The sequence below is a fragment of the Mastomys coucha genome, unplaced genomic scaffold (genome assembly GCF_008632895.1).
Source record: "Mastomys coucha isolate ucsf_1 unplaced genomic scaffold, UCSF_Mcou_1 pScaffold5, whole genome shotgun sequence".
Classification (NCBI taxonomy): Eukaryota; Metazoa; Chordata; class Mammalia; order Rodentia; family Muridae; genus Mastomys; species Mastomys coucha.
Window position 1 is genome coordinate 97,338,299 of NW_022196911.1, and position 15,119 is coordinate 97,353,417.

Genomic DNA, 15,119 nt, shown 5'->3' on the forward strand with positions numbered 1-15,119 from the left:
AAAAAAAAAAACAGAGATAGAGAGATAGAGAGAGAAGGCTAGCTGTGGAACACACTTATAAACCCATCATAGGGAAAGCTAAGACAGGGAGAGAGAATTCAAGGCCAGTCTGGCTACCCAGTAGGACCTCATGTTTAAAAAAACCATACCACAGACACAGCACACACATGTAATCTCAGTTTTCAGAAGGTTGAGGCAGTAGGATTAAAGGTTGTGCTCTGGGATTAAAGGCATACTCATCCAACATTACTTTAAATAGGAATAAACTGAGCTACAGAGAAAGGGAGAGGAGCATGATGACAGTGATGACCTGAAGGAAATTGAAAAGGAGAGGCAAGAGTGATGGTAACGTGTTACAAAGTCTTGTAAAGGAAAAAAATGACACTTTTGAGTCCAAAAGGAAAAGGAAGGAAAATGGGGAGGAGTTTGGAGCTATGAATTAAACATCATGACAGAGAGAGAATAAGGGATTCTCATAATCATTCTGCAGGGAGCAAAGATAGACATAGGGGACTATCTTGAATGAGGAGGATAAGAGGGAATCAATGAAAACAGCCCAGCTTCCCCTCGCTCTTCTAGCATCCCAAGGTCAGCCTTCTTTTCAATACACCTTTTGTTTAGCGCTCTCATCCCTCAAATGGGTTCATATTGCATGTCAGGTCAGAAGACTTCCAAACTTGTATTTCTAGATCCAACAAGGCTCCCCTGAGAGTCCAGTAGTGAGATTAGTCAGCGAGCCCGGGACTCAGTAAACATGTTCTGGTCTCCAGCAATTTTCCATAGCTCAACAGTGGAAGTGCTGTTGGGAGAATGGAAACAGTAATTCTGGTTTGGGAACTGACCAGTAGTTTAGGCATGCAAAGGGACAGATCTGACTAGTGTACGCTGGGTATGAGTCAGATGAAGCCAAAGGGATTCCAAATCTGGGGTCTAGAAAGGTGAGGTTGTGGGAAGAGGTGAAGAGCTAAATGTTAATTTTGAGTCTTTGAAAAAAAAGAAAAAAAATTTGATTCTTTGAAAATCGCGTATAGCGATGCAAACCACACAAAATGCTCCTCCGGTTCTACCGGAAATGTCAGAGTGAAGTCAACCTGGGTGGGAATGCAGGAGATTTCGGAATCATGAGTTTAAATTGATTGGTAATCGACACGAAGGTAAAGAAGCCTCCAGATGTGTATTCTCGCAGTTTGCAGAAGTCACTACTTTTTCCTCTGTTTAAACGAGAAGACTCCAGAGCTCTTTCCGCGCTTCATGTTGAAGTTTTTCTTTAGACAGTAGCAGATTGACTGGTGACAGGAACCGCTCCCATCCCACCGCGCGCCTCCCGAGAGGAGTCCGGAACCTTTCTGCTGTGCTGTCGGCCCGGACACGCCGAGGCGGACACCGGAAGCCCCTGTCGGTTCCGGGTTTTCTGGGCTACTACGATGGCGATGAGTTTCGAGTGGCCGTGGCAGTACCGCTTCCCACCCTTCTTTACGTGAGGCTCAGACCCTGAGAAGCCCAGTGTAGCTCCCTCCCGTCCCCGGGGCCCAGGGCCCAGCCCTAATGATTCACTTGGGGTTCCGGGGGAGAAAGGAGCCTCCTGCCGCCTTCCGTCCAGCCAGCCCATCACTTTCTCCCCTAATGTGCTGCTGGACTGGTGCTGCTTCCGCCCTCTTACACTCTCTAATTCTGCGTCCCACTCCCTTCACCCGGCAGGTTACAGCCGAACGTGGACACCCGGCAGAAGCAGCTGGCCGCCTGGTGCTCTCTGGTTCTCTCCTTCTGCCGCCTGCACAAACAGTCCACCATGACGGTGATGGAAGCCCAGGAGAGCCCGCTCTTCAACAACGTCAAGCTACAGCGTATCCTCCCTCAGGCTCTTCCATAGCCCACACACACGCACTCCCACACTTTTCTACATGCCCGGACTGTATCTCCCCGCCTCCCTTTACCCACAGTAGGCAGGCTTCTATTCAAACTGGACTTGGGAACCAGCTAAAATACATGGCAGACAATCGTTTTATATGCACTCTTGCAGGCAGTGCAAGCTCCCCTTACCCTAGTTAGTGAGTGCTGGGGTCTTTAAGTCCCATGCTTTACAAACTGGACCCTTTAAAACTATTTGAGTCTCCTCTCTGTAAGGCTCAAATCCCAAACCATCTTTAATAATTTTCTGTACTCGCCTCACCTCTCCCAGGAAGTGAGGGTCATTTATTTTTGATGTCTGATTCATTGGTAAAATTTGTGGAGGAAAAGGCAGAGACTGAAGGAAAGGTAACACCCTTTATTTTTGAAAACTCTTGTCTTTTTTTTTTTTTTTTTTTTTTTTTTGAGACCTGACCTTTCTAGCCCAGCCCAGCCTTGGCGGGTGATTCTCCTGTGTCCATCCCATAAGAGCTGGTATTACAGGCCTGTGCCACCATGTTTTACTAGTTCTTCCTTCTAACTGGGAGTTTCTTTTTACCTCCATTTCCAGAATATTGAGGAAATGCAAACATATCTCATTTAAAAATTGCATGTATGTATAGCAGGGAAAGGAAGGGGTAGGTGATTCTTCATCATGGGTCTAACTCCAAACATTTTTTATTTAACCCGATACATGCTGGCCATCCCCTTAACCTTAAACCAGGGAGACTTCCTGTGGAGTCGATTCAGATTGTGTTAGAAGAACTCAGGAAGAAAGGTGGGTTCAGCTCCTCAGATAACTGTTGTTGTTTTTTTTTTAAAGATTTATTTATTTTTTTAATTTATGTGTCTGAGTACACCATTGCTCACTTCAGACACACCAGAAGAGGGCATCCACAACCTCTGGACAGACAGTTGTGAGCTGCCATGTGGTTGCTGGGAATTGAACTCAGGACCTCTGGAAGAGCAGCCAGTGCTCTTAACCGCTGAGCCATCTCTCAAGCCCCCCTGGGTTTTTTTTTTTTTGTATTTTTTTAAAACTCTTTTTTTAAATGTACAGTGTTATTTGCCTTCTTATATGTCTGTATGAGGGTGTCAGATCCCCTGGAACTAGAGTTACAGTTGTAAGCTGCCATGTGGGTGCTGAGAATTGAAGCTGGGTCCTCTGGAAAAACAGTCAGTGTTCTTAACCATTGAGCTATCAATCCAGCAACTCCCCTCCCCACCCCCTCCTTTTTTTCTCCTTACTTTGGGTTTTTTCCTGAGGGCACAGCAGGGCAACTTTTTTTTTTTTAAGATTTATTTATTTATTTTATATAGATGAGTACACATTGTAGCTGTACAGATAGTAACAAGCCTTCATCTAGTTGTTGGGAATTGACTTTTTAGGACCTCTGCTCCCTCTGGTAGACCCTAGCTCATTCAGTCCCTTCTTGCTCTGGCCCAAAGATTTATTTATTATTATAAATAAGTACACTGTAGCTGTCTTCAGACGTACCAGAAGAGGGCGTCAGATCTCATGGGGGGGTTGTGAGCCACCATGTGGTTGCTGGGATTTGAACTCAGGACCTTTGGAAGAGCAGTCGGTGCTCTACCCACTGAGCCGTCTCACTAGCCCAACTCTTTTCCTTTTAGTGACGTTTTTGTTTTTTGTTTTTTTGTGACAGGATTTCTCTGTATAGCCCTGGCTGTCCTGGAACTCACCCTGTAGACCAGGCTGGCCTCAAACTCAGAAATCTGCCTGCTTCTGCCTCCCAAGTGCTGGGATTAAAGGCATGCACCACCACTGCCCCGTGACTTTTTTTTTTTTTTTGTCTCCCCCAGCTTGAAGCCCCAAGTATTCTGAGATGACCTAGTTCTCCACACCCACCCCCATTAGTATACAGAATTAAAATCTTTCTCTGGCCTAAGAAAGATAGACTAAGGAGAACAGAATGCCTTATAAATAAGAATAGTAAAGTAAATATTGTACCTCTTGTTCTGAAAGCAGAGTCTCGTCCACTCTTTCCAATATTGGTGTTTGCCTCTGTGCCTTTTTTAGAGCATGATGCTTTCATAAGTATCTGTTTTACAGGGAACCTGGAGTGGTTGGATAAGAATAAGTCTAGCTTCCTGATCATGTGGCGGAGGCCAGAAGAATGGGGGAAACTCATTTACCAATGGGTGAGGCCACCCTGTTAAGCACTAGGCAATGACCCATGGTAAAGAATTGTTGCCTGTGCCCAACAGATAGCCAGTGTCCTTAGATGCAGACCCGGCAAAGTGGGGAGTGGGTGAGAGTGGAAGCATGGGCCTCACTGGCAACCATCCTTCAGTGATGCAATGTCTCTCCTGCACAAAAATCTCTCTTTCTTGACTGTAGGAGGCCAGAGGCTACGTGAGGCCATGTTTGGAGAATACAACACTGGGAACCATGAGTGCTATTGTTGGCTGGAGCCTCTGGCCACAGGAGATAAATGGGGAAAGGAAGGGAGAAAAAAAAACCTGAGTTCTCTCTCCCACTGTGCGTTCATGGCGTTGTGCACATGAATGAGACCTTCTGAACCAGTGTGGGTGTGATGACAGAATACTCTGTCCCTCAAATTCCTACTTACCACCAGCTCCAAACATTCCCAAGAGAGGAGGAGAGGAGGAAGCATCAACAGCCTAAATATAACAAATCCACACCCACCCATTCCTGAACAGAAAATAACCAGAATGAGAGGTCACTTTCGAGACACGTGAAAGGCTGTGGTTCAGTGGTTCTGAATGTGTGTACACACATACAAATATAGCACCTGTAGGGATTACAGGCTTAGGACACTGCAGAGGTGAGGTGACGGTCCTCATTTGGGTATAGGTACCATTCCTGGAGGAAAAAAAAAAAAGTATGGCTGGAGCTCACCCTCTCCCAAGAGACTCTTGGTTTTGCTCAGTCCTCATTTTTTGTGCCCCCAGGTTTCCAGGACTGGCCAGAATAACTCTGTGTTTACCCTGTATGAACTGACCAGTGGGGAGGACACAGAGGACGAAGGTAATGCCTTTTCCTTCCTCTAGTTCTCTGATCAGATTCCTTTTCCTCCAGTGATGATCTTTTACTTTTTTCTTTTTGTTTGTTTTGTTCTTTTGTTTTGTTTTGGTTTGGTTTTTTCCAGACAAGGTTTCTCTGTGTAGCCCTGGCTATCCTGGAACTCATTCTGTAGACCAGGCTGGCCTCGAACTCAGAAATCTGCCTGCTTCTGCCTCCTAAGGTGTGTGCTACCATCGCCCAGCTAGTGATTTGTTTTTTAAAGACAAGTTTTCTCTGTGTAGCCCTGACTGTCTGAAACTTTCTGTGTAGACCAGGCAGGCCTTGAACTAAGAGATCTGCCTACCTCTGCCTCCCAGGTTCTGAGATGAAAGGCACGTGCCACCACCTCCTGACCAGTATTGGTTTAGTGCATCTTCAGACTAACCATTTCTGTCTTTGAATAGTTCCATAATGCAAAAGTTCTAAGGTTTTTGTTTTTTTGTTTTTTTTGTTTTTGTTTTTTGGGTTTTTGTTGTTGTTGTTGTTGTTTGGTTTGGTTTTGGTTTTTCCAGACAGGGTTTCTCTGTATAGCCCTGGCTGTCCTGGAACTCACTCTGTAGTCCAGGGTGGCCTTGAACTCAGAAATCCGCCTGCCTCTGCCTCTGCCTCTGCCTCTGCCTCCGCCTCCCAAGTGCTGGGATTAAAGGTGTGCACCACCACTGCCCTCCTTGTTTTTTTTTTTTTAAGATTTACTTTTTTATGTTATATGTGTGAGTGTTTACCTGAATGTTTGTATATGCACCACATAATGCCTGGTGCCCATAGAAGCCAGAAGGGGTCATTGGATGAATCTCTTAGAACTGTCATAAGCTGTCATGTAGGTGCTGAGAACCGAACCCTTTACCTCCATAAGAGCAGCAATTATTCTTAACCACTGAGCCATTTCTCCAGCCCAGTGCAAAACTTTTAAACGCTTATCTAAACATTTCATACCACTTGAATTCACAAACAGAACAACTCTTTGTTGATGGGGATGTTTTTATGTTTTATAAGATTTTTCAGGGAAATGTTCAGAATTGTTGTTGTAGAAGCCAGTTGAGGAACCAGCGTGGGGGATTAAGCTTGGAATCTCATTCCTTGCTGACTCAAGCTCTCTTTCACTGTTCCTTCTTATGGAGAGCTCAAGATTTGTGGGTGTCAGCTGAAGGTATTGGGCCAACACCCCCAGCTCCACCCCCAACCCATTTAAAAACTTTGGGTTTGTGCCAGGCAAGGATTTGTATGGTCTTTGATTTTTGCATAGAGTAAACACCTTCTTAGCTCTTTTTTCTGTGACTATTTTGATCCCCAGGATCACTAAAGGTTTCAGTCTTTGCCAAGGTAAGGGGGGTGGGGGTTTCTGCCAGGCTGTGACTGCTCCAGCACTTTATACCTCTTGGCTGTCTCCCCTTCCCTGCAGGCCTCTGCTTGCTGTTCCCCCAGCAAGCACTCCATGAGTTCAGCACTACTGCCTAGCCCAGCCCACCACTGGGCCTGTGCAAAGCTGGAGGCTTCCCCAGAATGCTCACTCCCTGACTTGAGCTGGGCTCCCTCCGGGGATGAAGTGAGCAAGCCTGTCAAGGCTTGTCTGCTGCCTCTCACATCTCCCAAGAGTGTCATCCCATATCACTGGTCTAGATACTCCGCTGGCCTTCAGTGCCCTTACAATAGGAAAGGGCAGGTGTCAGCTCTGAACTTCAGCAGTCTCCTGGCTAGGGGGTACTGACTACACTTGATGTATTAAGGCAGATCCTCCTGGTTTGTACAAATATGTTTGGGCAGGGTCCCCGTCCAGTGCATGGACACTGACCTAGTTCTGATCATCAGGGTTACTTTGTATCGCTGGCACATCAGATATTTGATGGGAACAAAGGGAAAGAGGGCTTGGGGGCATGTCCTTCAGAATTGGGAAGGGTGAAATAAGCCTGATTCATTTCATGCTGACCCAGGCTCCTTCTACTCCGTACTCCCCAGGAATACCCAGGATTGTGAGGTTCAGCTGCATCAGGGCGGATAGCATACAAATAGAATATCCTGGCTTTGGAAGGTCTCAGCTTCTAGCTCAACCACGATGAGAACTGAGTATTCCTGACTGACCATCTCTTCCTATCTAGAGTTCCATGGGCTGGATGAGGCAACCCTGCTCCGTGCTCTGCAGGCCCTACAGCAAGAGCACAAGGCTGAGATTATCACTGTCAGCGATGGCCGAGGAGTCAAGTTCTTCTAGCAGAGACCTATCTCCTTTGTTTCTTACCTCCTACCTTTCCAGGGCTTTCAAAAGGAGACAGACCTAGTGTCCTCACAGACTGGATCTGTCACTCCACCAGACTCAAAGGGCTCAAGTCCTGAAAGCTCAGACTTAGGGATGTTTCCCACATAACCCATTATTTCTGTCCCTGGGATAGGGTAAGCCCACAGTGCCACGGAGAAAGGATGTGTTTCTTGCCCTACCTCCTTTCCCATCCTATACTGTCCCTGAGCCAGGGTCTATAAACCTGACACTTTACATGTGTTTTCACACATAAGTACACACCCACCTACATGCGCCTGCACAAGCTTCTCTCTCCTCCTCCCACTCTAGCTGTTGTTGCCTCCCTACTCAGGCTGGTGCTGGATCCTCCCTAGGGACGGGGAAGCCCTGGCTGCAGGCAGCCTTCCAGGCAATATGAAGATAGGAAGCCCCAGAAGGGGCCTGGCGGTGAGAGGCGGGCCCACTCTGATTTATGATATTAAAAATCTCTACTCCCACTGTCTGCCTGTTACTACTGCTGAACTTGGACTAGGGAAGGCGGTGCAGAGTTCCACCTGACTGAGCCCCAGCCAAGGGAAGAGAAGAATCCTTTGGCCTTTGTACAGAAGGGCCTGGGGGGCTCCAGTGAGCCTGTGGTTTGCCATGTGTTGGGTGGGTTGTATGGAGGAGTGCGGGTGGAACACAGCTTGGGGACAGACTGCTTGCTCTCTAAATTGGAGTCACTTAATTGCTCCCCCATGGAAGTCCAGAACTATTCTGAAGCCCCTCCCTCCACCCATGATGGTCTGGGTGGGGTAGTTGTGGCCAAGGGGAGCTGGGGGGGGGTGTAAACCGGATGTGGACTTTGGTTTATTGAAGACTTTGGCAAACACAAGGGGAGGAAAGAAAGCCCACAGCAAAAACAGCCTTTCTGGCCAGGGCCAGGCTCAGGCCGGGGTTGGGGGGAGCTGATGGGTGCTGGAGAGGGGCTTGACTGGAGTGTACACAGCCCATCCTTGTGCAGACCAGGGGGCTAGCTGAGTCAAGAAAACCATACCTTTCCAACACCAATGTTAGGCCTGGGGCTACTCCGGGGTAGTGCTGCTGCCTTATCAAGGGTGCGCAGGCTGGTGCTGCCCCTCCCCCTCACTGAGGCATAGGAGCGGCGGTCACTTTTCATCTCCTGTTCCAGTGTTCTCCAACTCCCCCACCCCAAACACGTTTGCCCTCTCCTTGTGCGGGAGCATTCCCGCTGCCGCCTCCCACTCACTCAGCTCTTGTCGGGAAGAAGGTTTAAAGGCGGGGACTCTGGAAAGCAGGGCACGCAGCCGGGGGCTAAGCAGCGGTGGAGATGAGGGGCAGTACCCCAGATCCACACTGCAACACGCCAGGCTCACAAGGGGGCGGCCCTGGGGGGGTGAGGGCCGGCCTGGGCTGGGGGCGGGTCGTGGGGCGGAGCCGGGGGCGGGTCGCCGGGCAGGCCAGCCGGGGGCTGGGGCCCCAGCAGCTCAGCCGGAGCGGAGCGCGGCGTACCCAGCCGGTCCGCCTGTCAGGCTGCCGCCTCCAGCCGCCTGGTTTTCCATTCTGCGGCGCCCGACCCTTCCCATGCTAGCACCTCGAAGTACGGAGACCGGGGTCCCCATGTCCCAAACCGAGGCTGACCTGGCTCTGCGGCCATCTCCGGCTCTCCCCTCCACGGGGCCGACCCGCCTGGGGCCACCACCTCGCAGAGTGCGCCGCTTCTCTGGGAAGGCTGAGCCCCGGCCGCGCTCTTCGAGACCGAGCCGCCGCAGCTCAGTTGATTTGGGACTGCTGAGCTCCTGGTCTCAACCAGTCTCGCTCCTTCCGGAACCCCCTGATCCTCCGGACTCCGCTGGCCCCACGGGGAGCCCACCTTCAAGCTCTAAGGAACCCCCCGAGGGCACATGGACCGGAGCAGCCCAGGTGAAGGCTGCAGACTCTGTTTGTTCTGAGGTTACGGGATCTTCAGGAGGTCCGGGGTCCCGGGAGCCACCGAGGGTTCCTGATGCTGCAGCCCGGGAACGGCGGCGGGAGCAGGAAGAAAAAGAGGACACAGAAACCCAGGCTGTGGCAACGTCTCCGGACGGCCGATACCTCAAGTTTGACATTGAGATTGGAAGAGGTTCCTTCAAGACCGTGTATCGAGGGCTAGACACTGACACCACGGTAGAAGTAGCCTGGTGTGAGCTGCAGGTGTGGCTGGGCACCCCCTCAGTGGTACCTCGGGATGGGGCCTTTGGGGGTCTTAGGTTGGGGATATGGGAGGACATCAAACAACATCAAAGGAAAGATCACCTTTTTTTTTTTTTTTTTTGTCAGCGTCCAGGCGCTCTTGCTATCCTTGTTCAGAGCATGATTTTACTGACTCTGGGTAGTTTCAGAAGAAACTGAGGCAGGTGGTATATAGTGACTCCCAAGGAGCCAATGAGCATAGACAACTTCACTTTCAAACCTCTATACAAATCTGAGGGTTGGAAAACTGGGTGGGCAGCTGGTAGCCCTCCAGCCTCCTGTCTTGGGTATCACTGCCTCTTCCTCTCTTGCTCCGCCAAGTCTTCTCCTCCACCACCACCACCACCTCCTCCTCCTCCTCCTCCTCCTCCTCCTCCTCCTCTTCCTCCTCCTCTCTTTACAAACTTAGAGACGGTGTGTGGGAGTCCAGGAGCTGAGGACAAGGCCCTCTCCACCTCCAGAAAGATTTAGGGTAGTTGTGGCAGAAAGGGGTTCTCCAGGCCCTCTCTGGAGCTGTCAGCTTTACAGACTTCTCAACAACTTCAAGGAGCGGAACAGGAAGCTCTAGTTCTAGCAGGAGTCCAGTCCAGTTCCTCATCCCTGTGCACACCTGGGGTCTCCTTTTCCATTGCTGATCCCTTGCAACTTTTGGACTTCAGGATGTGGATTGGTAGTTTCTTCCTCCCGTGGCTCCCACTCTCAGTGTGAGTGGTCCCGGAAATTTTTAGGGTATAAAAACAGGAGGAAGGGTCCTTCCACTTTGGCCCTGACATAGGGTTCTCCCCTAGTGACTGCTAGTGCTGCGCCCCAGGCTCTAAGCCAGGCCAGGAAAATCAGCCAGACTCTGGGGAGGGGGAGGGAGAGGGAGAAAAGAGGGGTGGGGCAGCCCAAGCCATGGGGTGGGGGTGGGGGCCGGTCTCCTGGCCCAGGATCATTTCTTGCTTGCTATCTTCCTTTGACTCTGTCTGTCTAGATTCTGCAGTTCCTAGTTTTTAGGGCCAACCTCTTGACGGCCCCAATTCCCTGCCCGTGGTCTGCCTGCTGCCTGCCGGCTGCCACCGCTCCCCACCCCCCTGCACCCCACCCCTCCGCTTCCACGGGTCGGCTCTGGTGGCCACAAAGGCGCTATTGAGTGCATAGCTCCCAGACCTGGCTGCATAAAGGCGCTTGTGTCCAGCAGGGGGTCCGGAGTGCCGCCCCAGGCCCAGGGTGGATGTGTTTTAGAGCAATAAGAGGGGCCAACCAAAAGTTGGGGGTCTACAGACCTTCTGGCTAGCGGTCTCACCAACCATACCCCAGCTGTGTGCTCCCGATCTCATTTCTTCCCCCAGCTCTACCTGAGATGTCCCATGCTCTTCTTGGGAGTGGGGGGGGGGGGTGTCTGGAACTGATGTGACCCCCGTCACCCCATCCCACAGACTCGAAAACTCTCTCGGGCCGAACGGCAGCGTTTCTCTGAGGAAGTTGAAATGCTCAAGGGGCTGCAGCACCCCAACATCGTCCGCTTCTATGACTCCTGGAAGTCGGTGCTGAGGGGCCAGGTTTGCATCGTGCTGGTCACAGAACTCATGACCTCGGGCACGCTCAAGACGTGAGCTCTGGCCTGGGTGGGAGGGGGGAGGATGGAACGTCACTCCGAGGCTCTGGGAACTTCTCCCAGTCATTTCAAACTTCCCCACTTGGAAACCAGGCTCTCTCCCACTACCAGACTGTGAATGTCAGTGTGCACCACGCATACAGGTCAAAATTTTAGGTGTCTTCGCTGTATTCTCATTCTCAACAGTAGTGCTTCTCACTGGGTTTTTCCCCTGCCCATCTTTGCCCCTACCTTGCTGCCACACCACTGTCACCTTCCCAACTCCCAGCTGCCCTCCTAAAGGACTTTTCCTAATGTGCCCTCCCTTCAAGTTATCCTATCTTCTTGCAACCCAGAGGAAACCTGACCCTTTGACTTGGTCTTTTAAACCTCTTCAAGCTTCCCCACTGCCCTGGGGGTAAAGTCCGCACAATTCCTCAGACACACTCTCTTCTTGAGCGGAAGTTACAGAAAAACTCAATTCTCAGGGATTCCTCCCATTCTGAACTGTCACTCCTGTGGCTCTCCAGCCTGGAAAGTCTCCATCCCTCCCCGTTTTCACCCTTGAACTTATATTCCTTCAAGACAAAAGTTAGTCCTTCCTCGCACTTGGGACCGTTAGTCATTCCTTCCGGCGCTCCCTCCGCACTGTGCTTGGCTGCGGCCCTATCTACGAATTTACCATCAGAATCATTTTGTAACCTGTTTACTGCACTCATTGACTCAGTTGCTTTCCGGCCCAGACGGGTCTAAATTAAAATAAAGCTGGCAGAGGAGACAGAGGTGGTGGCAAAGATGGATTAGGAAGGAATTTTCCAGCCCGCCCTGACCACGGTTACACACCCTCTCCCAGGTACTTGAGGCGGTTCCGCGAAATGAAGCCCCGGGTCCTTCAGCGGTGGAGTCGCCAGATCCTACGGGGACTTCATTTCCTACATTCCCGAGTGCCCCCCATCCTGCACCGGGATCTCAAGTGTGACAACGTCTTCATTACTGGCCCTTCAGGCTCTGTCAAAATCGGAGATCTCGGACTGGCCACGCTCAAGCGCGCCTCCTTTGCCAAGAGCGTCATTGGTGCGTCTCTCCAGACCCTTGCCATTGCTAGCTCCTTTGCATCAGAAAAGAGCACGGGACCCCTCACTCTGCTCCAACAGAGCTACCACACTAGGGAGACCCGTTTTTCCTGCCCCAAGCACAGGCTTTGGGCACTAGTTGGTCACCTGGGGTTGCTCTTGGGCTGTTAAAGCTCCCCCCAACCCCACCCCCCGTGGAGGAAGAAACCTGATCCTTTCTGTGGGTCCAACAGGGACTCCGGAATTCATGGCCCCTGAGATGTACGAGGAAAAGTACGACGAGGCTGTGGATGTGTATGCCTTTGGCATGTGCATGCTGGAGATGGCTACGTCTGAGTATCCCTACTCGGAGTGTCAGAACGCAGCACAAATCTACCGCAAGGTCACTTCGGTGAGAAGGGTGGGGTTCTGGGAAGAAGGGATCCCCAGTGGCCCTCCTATTCTTCTACCCTCTAACTAGCTATATGTAGCTAGTATCCTTTATATACTCATAGTAATAGATAACATTAGTATATATCATATAAACATATATATTATGTTATGTGAGTATAATTATATATTGTATGTATATTAAGTTATATATATGTGTGAATATACACATATACATACGCACATACACACAATAACATTAGCATATATTATATTAACATATATTAAGGGTATATACTATATATTGTACATATAGTAAATTATGTATATGTGTATATACATACACATACATGTGTGTATGTATGTATCCTTAATAAAACACACATATATACATATACAAAATATATGTGTGTGTGTGTATATATATATATATATATATATATTGTCCTGTGGGCGTCCCCCGTGCCGCGCATCCTCCATGCGCAGCCAGAGCTTGAGGCCAGGCTTCTCTCCATCATCTTCCTCTGCCAGCTTCCTCTGCCAGTGTGTATATATATATATATATATATACACACACACATATATTTGTGTGTGTGTGTATCCTTAATAAAACCAGGCCAGACAGAAAGATGCCCTGGCGAAACAGAAATGTATTGTATGCACATAAGCCCTTCACACAAGCTGGTAAGAATATGTATAATCCAAAGAGTTTACAGACAACTTCACATCCAATCTCAGTAGATCTTTCTAGTTACCCACTAGGTGAGCCAGGCAAATGTTTTACCCTGTGCTTTACAAATGAGAAAACAAGTAGCTGGCAGTCTTGGGCAAGGTCACACCAACAATATGTGGAGGGAGTGAGATCTGAAATCAAGTCTTTCAGTACCAGCATCCTTCCCCGAAAATAGCCTTGGTGCCTGCCTGCCTGCACTGCAGACTTGCTGAGAAGGGCTCCCAGGCAACCTGAGGCCTCATGAGATCCCTTCTCTCAGGGCACAAAGCCCAATAGCTTCTACAAGGTGAAGATGCCAGAGGTGAAAGAGATCATTGAAGGCTGCATCCGCACGGATAAGAACGAGAGGTGGGATCCGGGGCAGAGAAGGGATGGAGACGGTGGGGCAGTGGCAGCGGTCTCCGCTCACTGTCCCGTGGTCCCCAGGTTCACCATCCAGGATCTCCTGGCCCATGCGTTCTTCCGCGAGGAACGAGGTGTGCACGTGGAGCTGGCAGAGGAAGATGATGGAGAGAAGCCTGGCCTCAAGCTCTGGCTGCGCATGGAGGATGCGCGGCGCGGGGGACGCCCACGGGACAATCAGGCCATCGAGTTCCTGTTCCAGCTCGGCCGAGACGCTGCGGAAGAGGTGGCTCAGGAGATGGTGAGGAGAGTATAGATAGATGCTGCTTTGGTTGAGTGTGTAAAAGGTTCAGCCCACAAGGCGCCAGGGTGCAGCACTAGAGTAGTAAGCGAGCGAGGGGAGACCCCTACCCCAAGCCAGGGCTCTCTGCCTCCGCCCTAATCCACCTGCGCACACCATGGTTCTTTTTTTCAGAACAAATCCTGGAAACCCTAACCTCACTTCTTTGCCTTGCAGATTCGTTTATCATGGAATGCCCTTCTTGGCAATTTATCCATTTATTTTTCCCTCTCTACCTTCTTCGTCTCCTTCCCCCTCTATGTTTAGCGTCATCAGTTCGAGGACTGTCACTTCTCCGGTTTAAAAGCTAAAATGTGTCTTTTCAAATCCGTGGGTGGGGGTGGCTCTATACAACCTCAAATCTTGGGCTTTTGTTTCATACCTGAATACATTTCCCATCTCTCTCCTCTGCTAGACTAGAAACTGTCTGTGGCCAGATAATATTTTATTGATTTTTTTTCCCCTCGGTCCTTTACTGTTTGGCCATAGTAGATTCTTCTTAACACTACATGTGGCTTAAATAAAGAAAGCATTTTCATGTGACCCTCTTGAGAGGGCTATGGAGTGCATGCTCAAGAGAAATTGACAGGTTTTTGTTTTCTTTTTTGTTTGTTTGTTTGTTTTGGTTTGGTTTTGGTTTTTCAAGACAGGGTTTTTCTGAATAGCCCTGGCTGTCCTGGAAATCACTCTGTAGACCAGGCTGGCCTCAAACTCAGAAATGCGCCTGCCTCTGCCTCCCAAGTGCTGGGATAGATTGACAGTTTTGTCTAGAGTCCCAAGAAAACAAGTGACAAAGAGGGATGTAATATTACTCAAGCTGTTTAGATTTGAAATCAGATGGTGCTTTTACTCACCCAGCAAAGCCTACAGATAAATTGATTGAGAAGGAGAGGGGAGGTGATAAGGCAGGGATTAGAGGAAAAGAAAGTACATGTGGAAATAGAAGATACCAGGGAAGAACCTTGAAAGCTTGTTGAGAACCTAACTGGAAGGGAGGGTGAGAATGTGGGATTCTCAACAGAGGAGTGGCAGTTTCGAGGTCAAGGGTCATCTGTGATGGGTCAAGAAGCTCAGAATGTGCTGTCTTAGTAAGACATTTTTTTTTATAAAGATTTATTTATTTTATGTATGTGAGTACACTGTAGCTGTCTTCAGACACACCAGAAGAGGGCATCAGATCTCATTACAGATGGTTGTGAGCCACCATGCAGTTGTTGGGAATTGAACTCAGGACCTCTGGAAGAACAGTCAGTCTCTTAACCACTGAGCCATCTCTCCAGCCCCAGGG

General features: G+C 49.7%; 2 protein-coding genes across 4 annotated transcripts in view; both read left to right on the forward strand.

The window, feature by feature from the left end:
- Positions 1 to 1,352: 1,352 nt before the first annotated feature.
- On the forward strand, positions 1,353 to 7,663 carry Vps25 (vacuolar protein sorting 25 homolog). The gene is made up of 6 exons (XM_031353565.1): positions 1,353 to 1,477; positions 1,699 to 1,844; positions 2,612 to 2,665; positions 3,962 to 4,050; positions 4,825 to 4,900; positions 7,030 to 7,663. Exons 1-6 carry the CDS (start codon positions 1,425 to 1,427, stop codon positions 7,140 to 7,142), a joined length of 531 nt encoding a protein of 176 aa, XP_031209425.1. The 5' UTR covers positions 1,353 to 1,424; the 3' UTR covers positions 7,143 to 7,663.
- A 968-nt stretch (positions 7,664 to 8,631) lies between these two features.
- The window catches only part of Wnk4 (WNK lysine deficient protein kinase 4), a 17,440-nt gene continuing 10,952 nt past the window's right edge, over positions 8,632 to 15,119 (forward strand). For all 3 annotated transcript variants that reach the window (XM_031351332.1, XM_031351333.1, XM_031351334.1), the window contains exons 1-6: positions 8,632 to 9,359; positions 10,817 to 10,989; positions 11,828 to 12,048; positions 12,281 to 12,438; positions 13,409 to 13,497; positions 13,576 to 13,792. In XM_031351332.1, the coding sequence (XP_031207192.1) occupies positions 8,751 to 9,359; positions 10,817 to 10,989; positions 11,828 to 12,048; positions 12,281 to 12,438; positions 13,409 to 13,497; positions 13,576 to 13,792 (1,467 nt within the window). In that variant the 5' untranslated portion in view covers positions 8,632 to 8,750. The remainder of the gene's footprint in view (positions 9,360 to 10,816; positions 10,990 to 11,827; positions 12,049 to 12,280; positions 12,439 to 13,408; positions 13,498 to 13,575; positions 13,793 to 15,119) is intronic.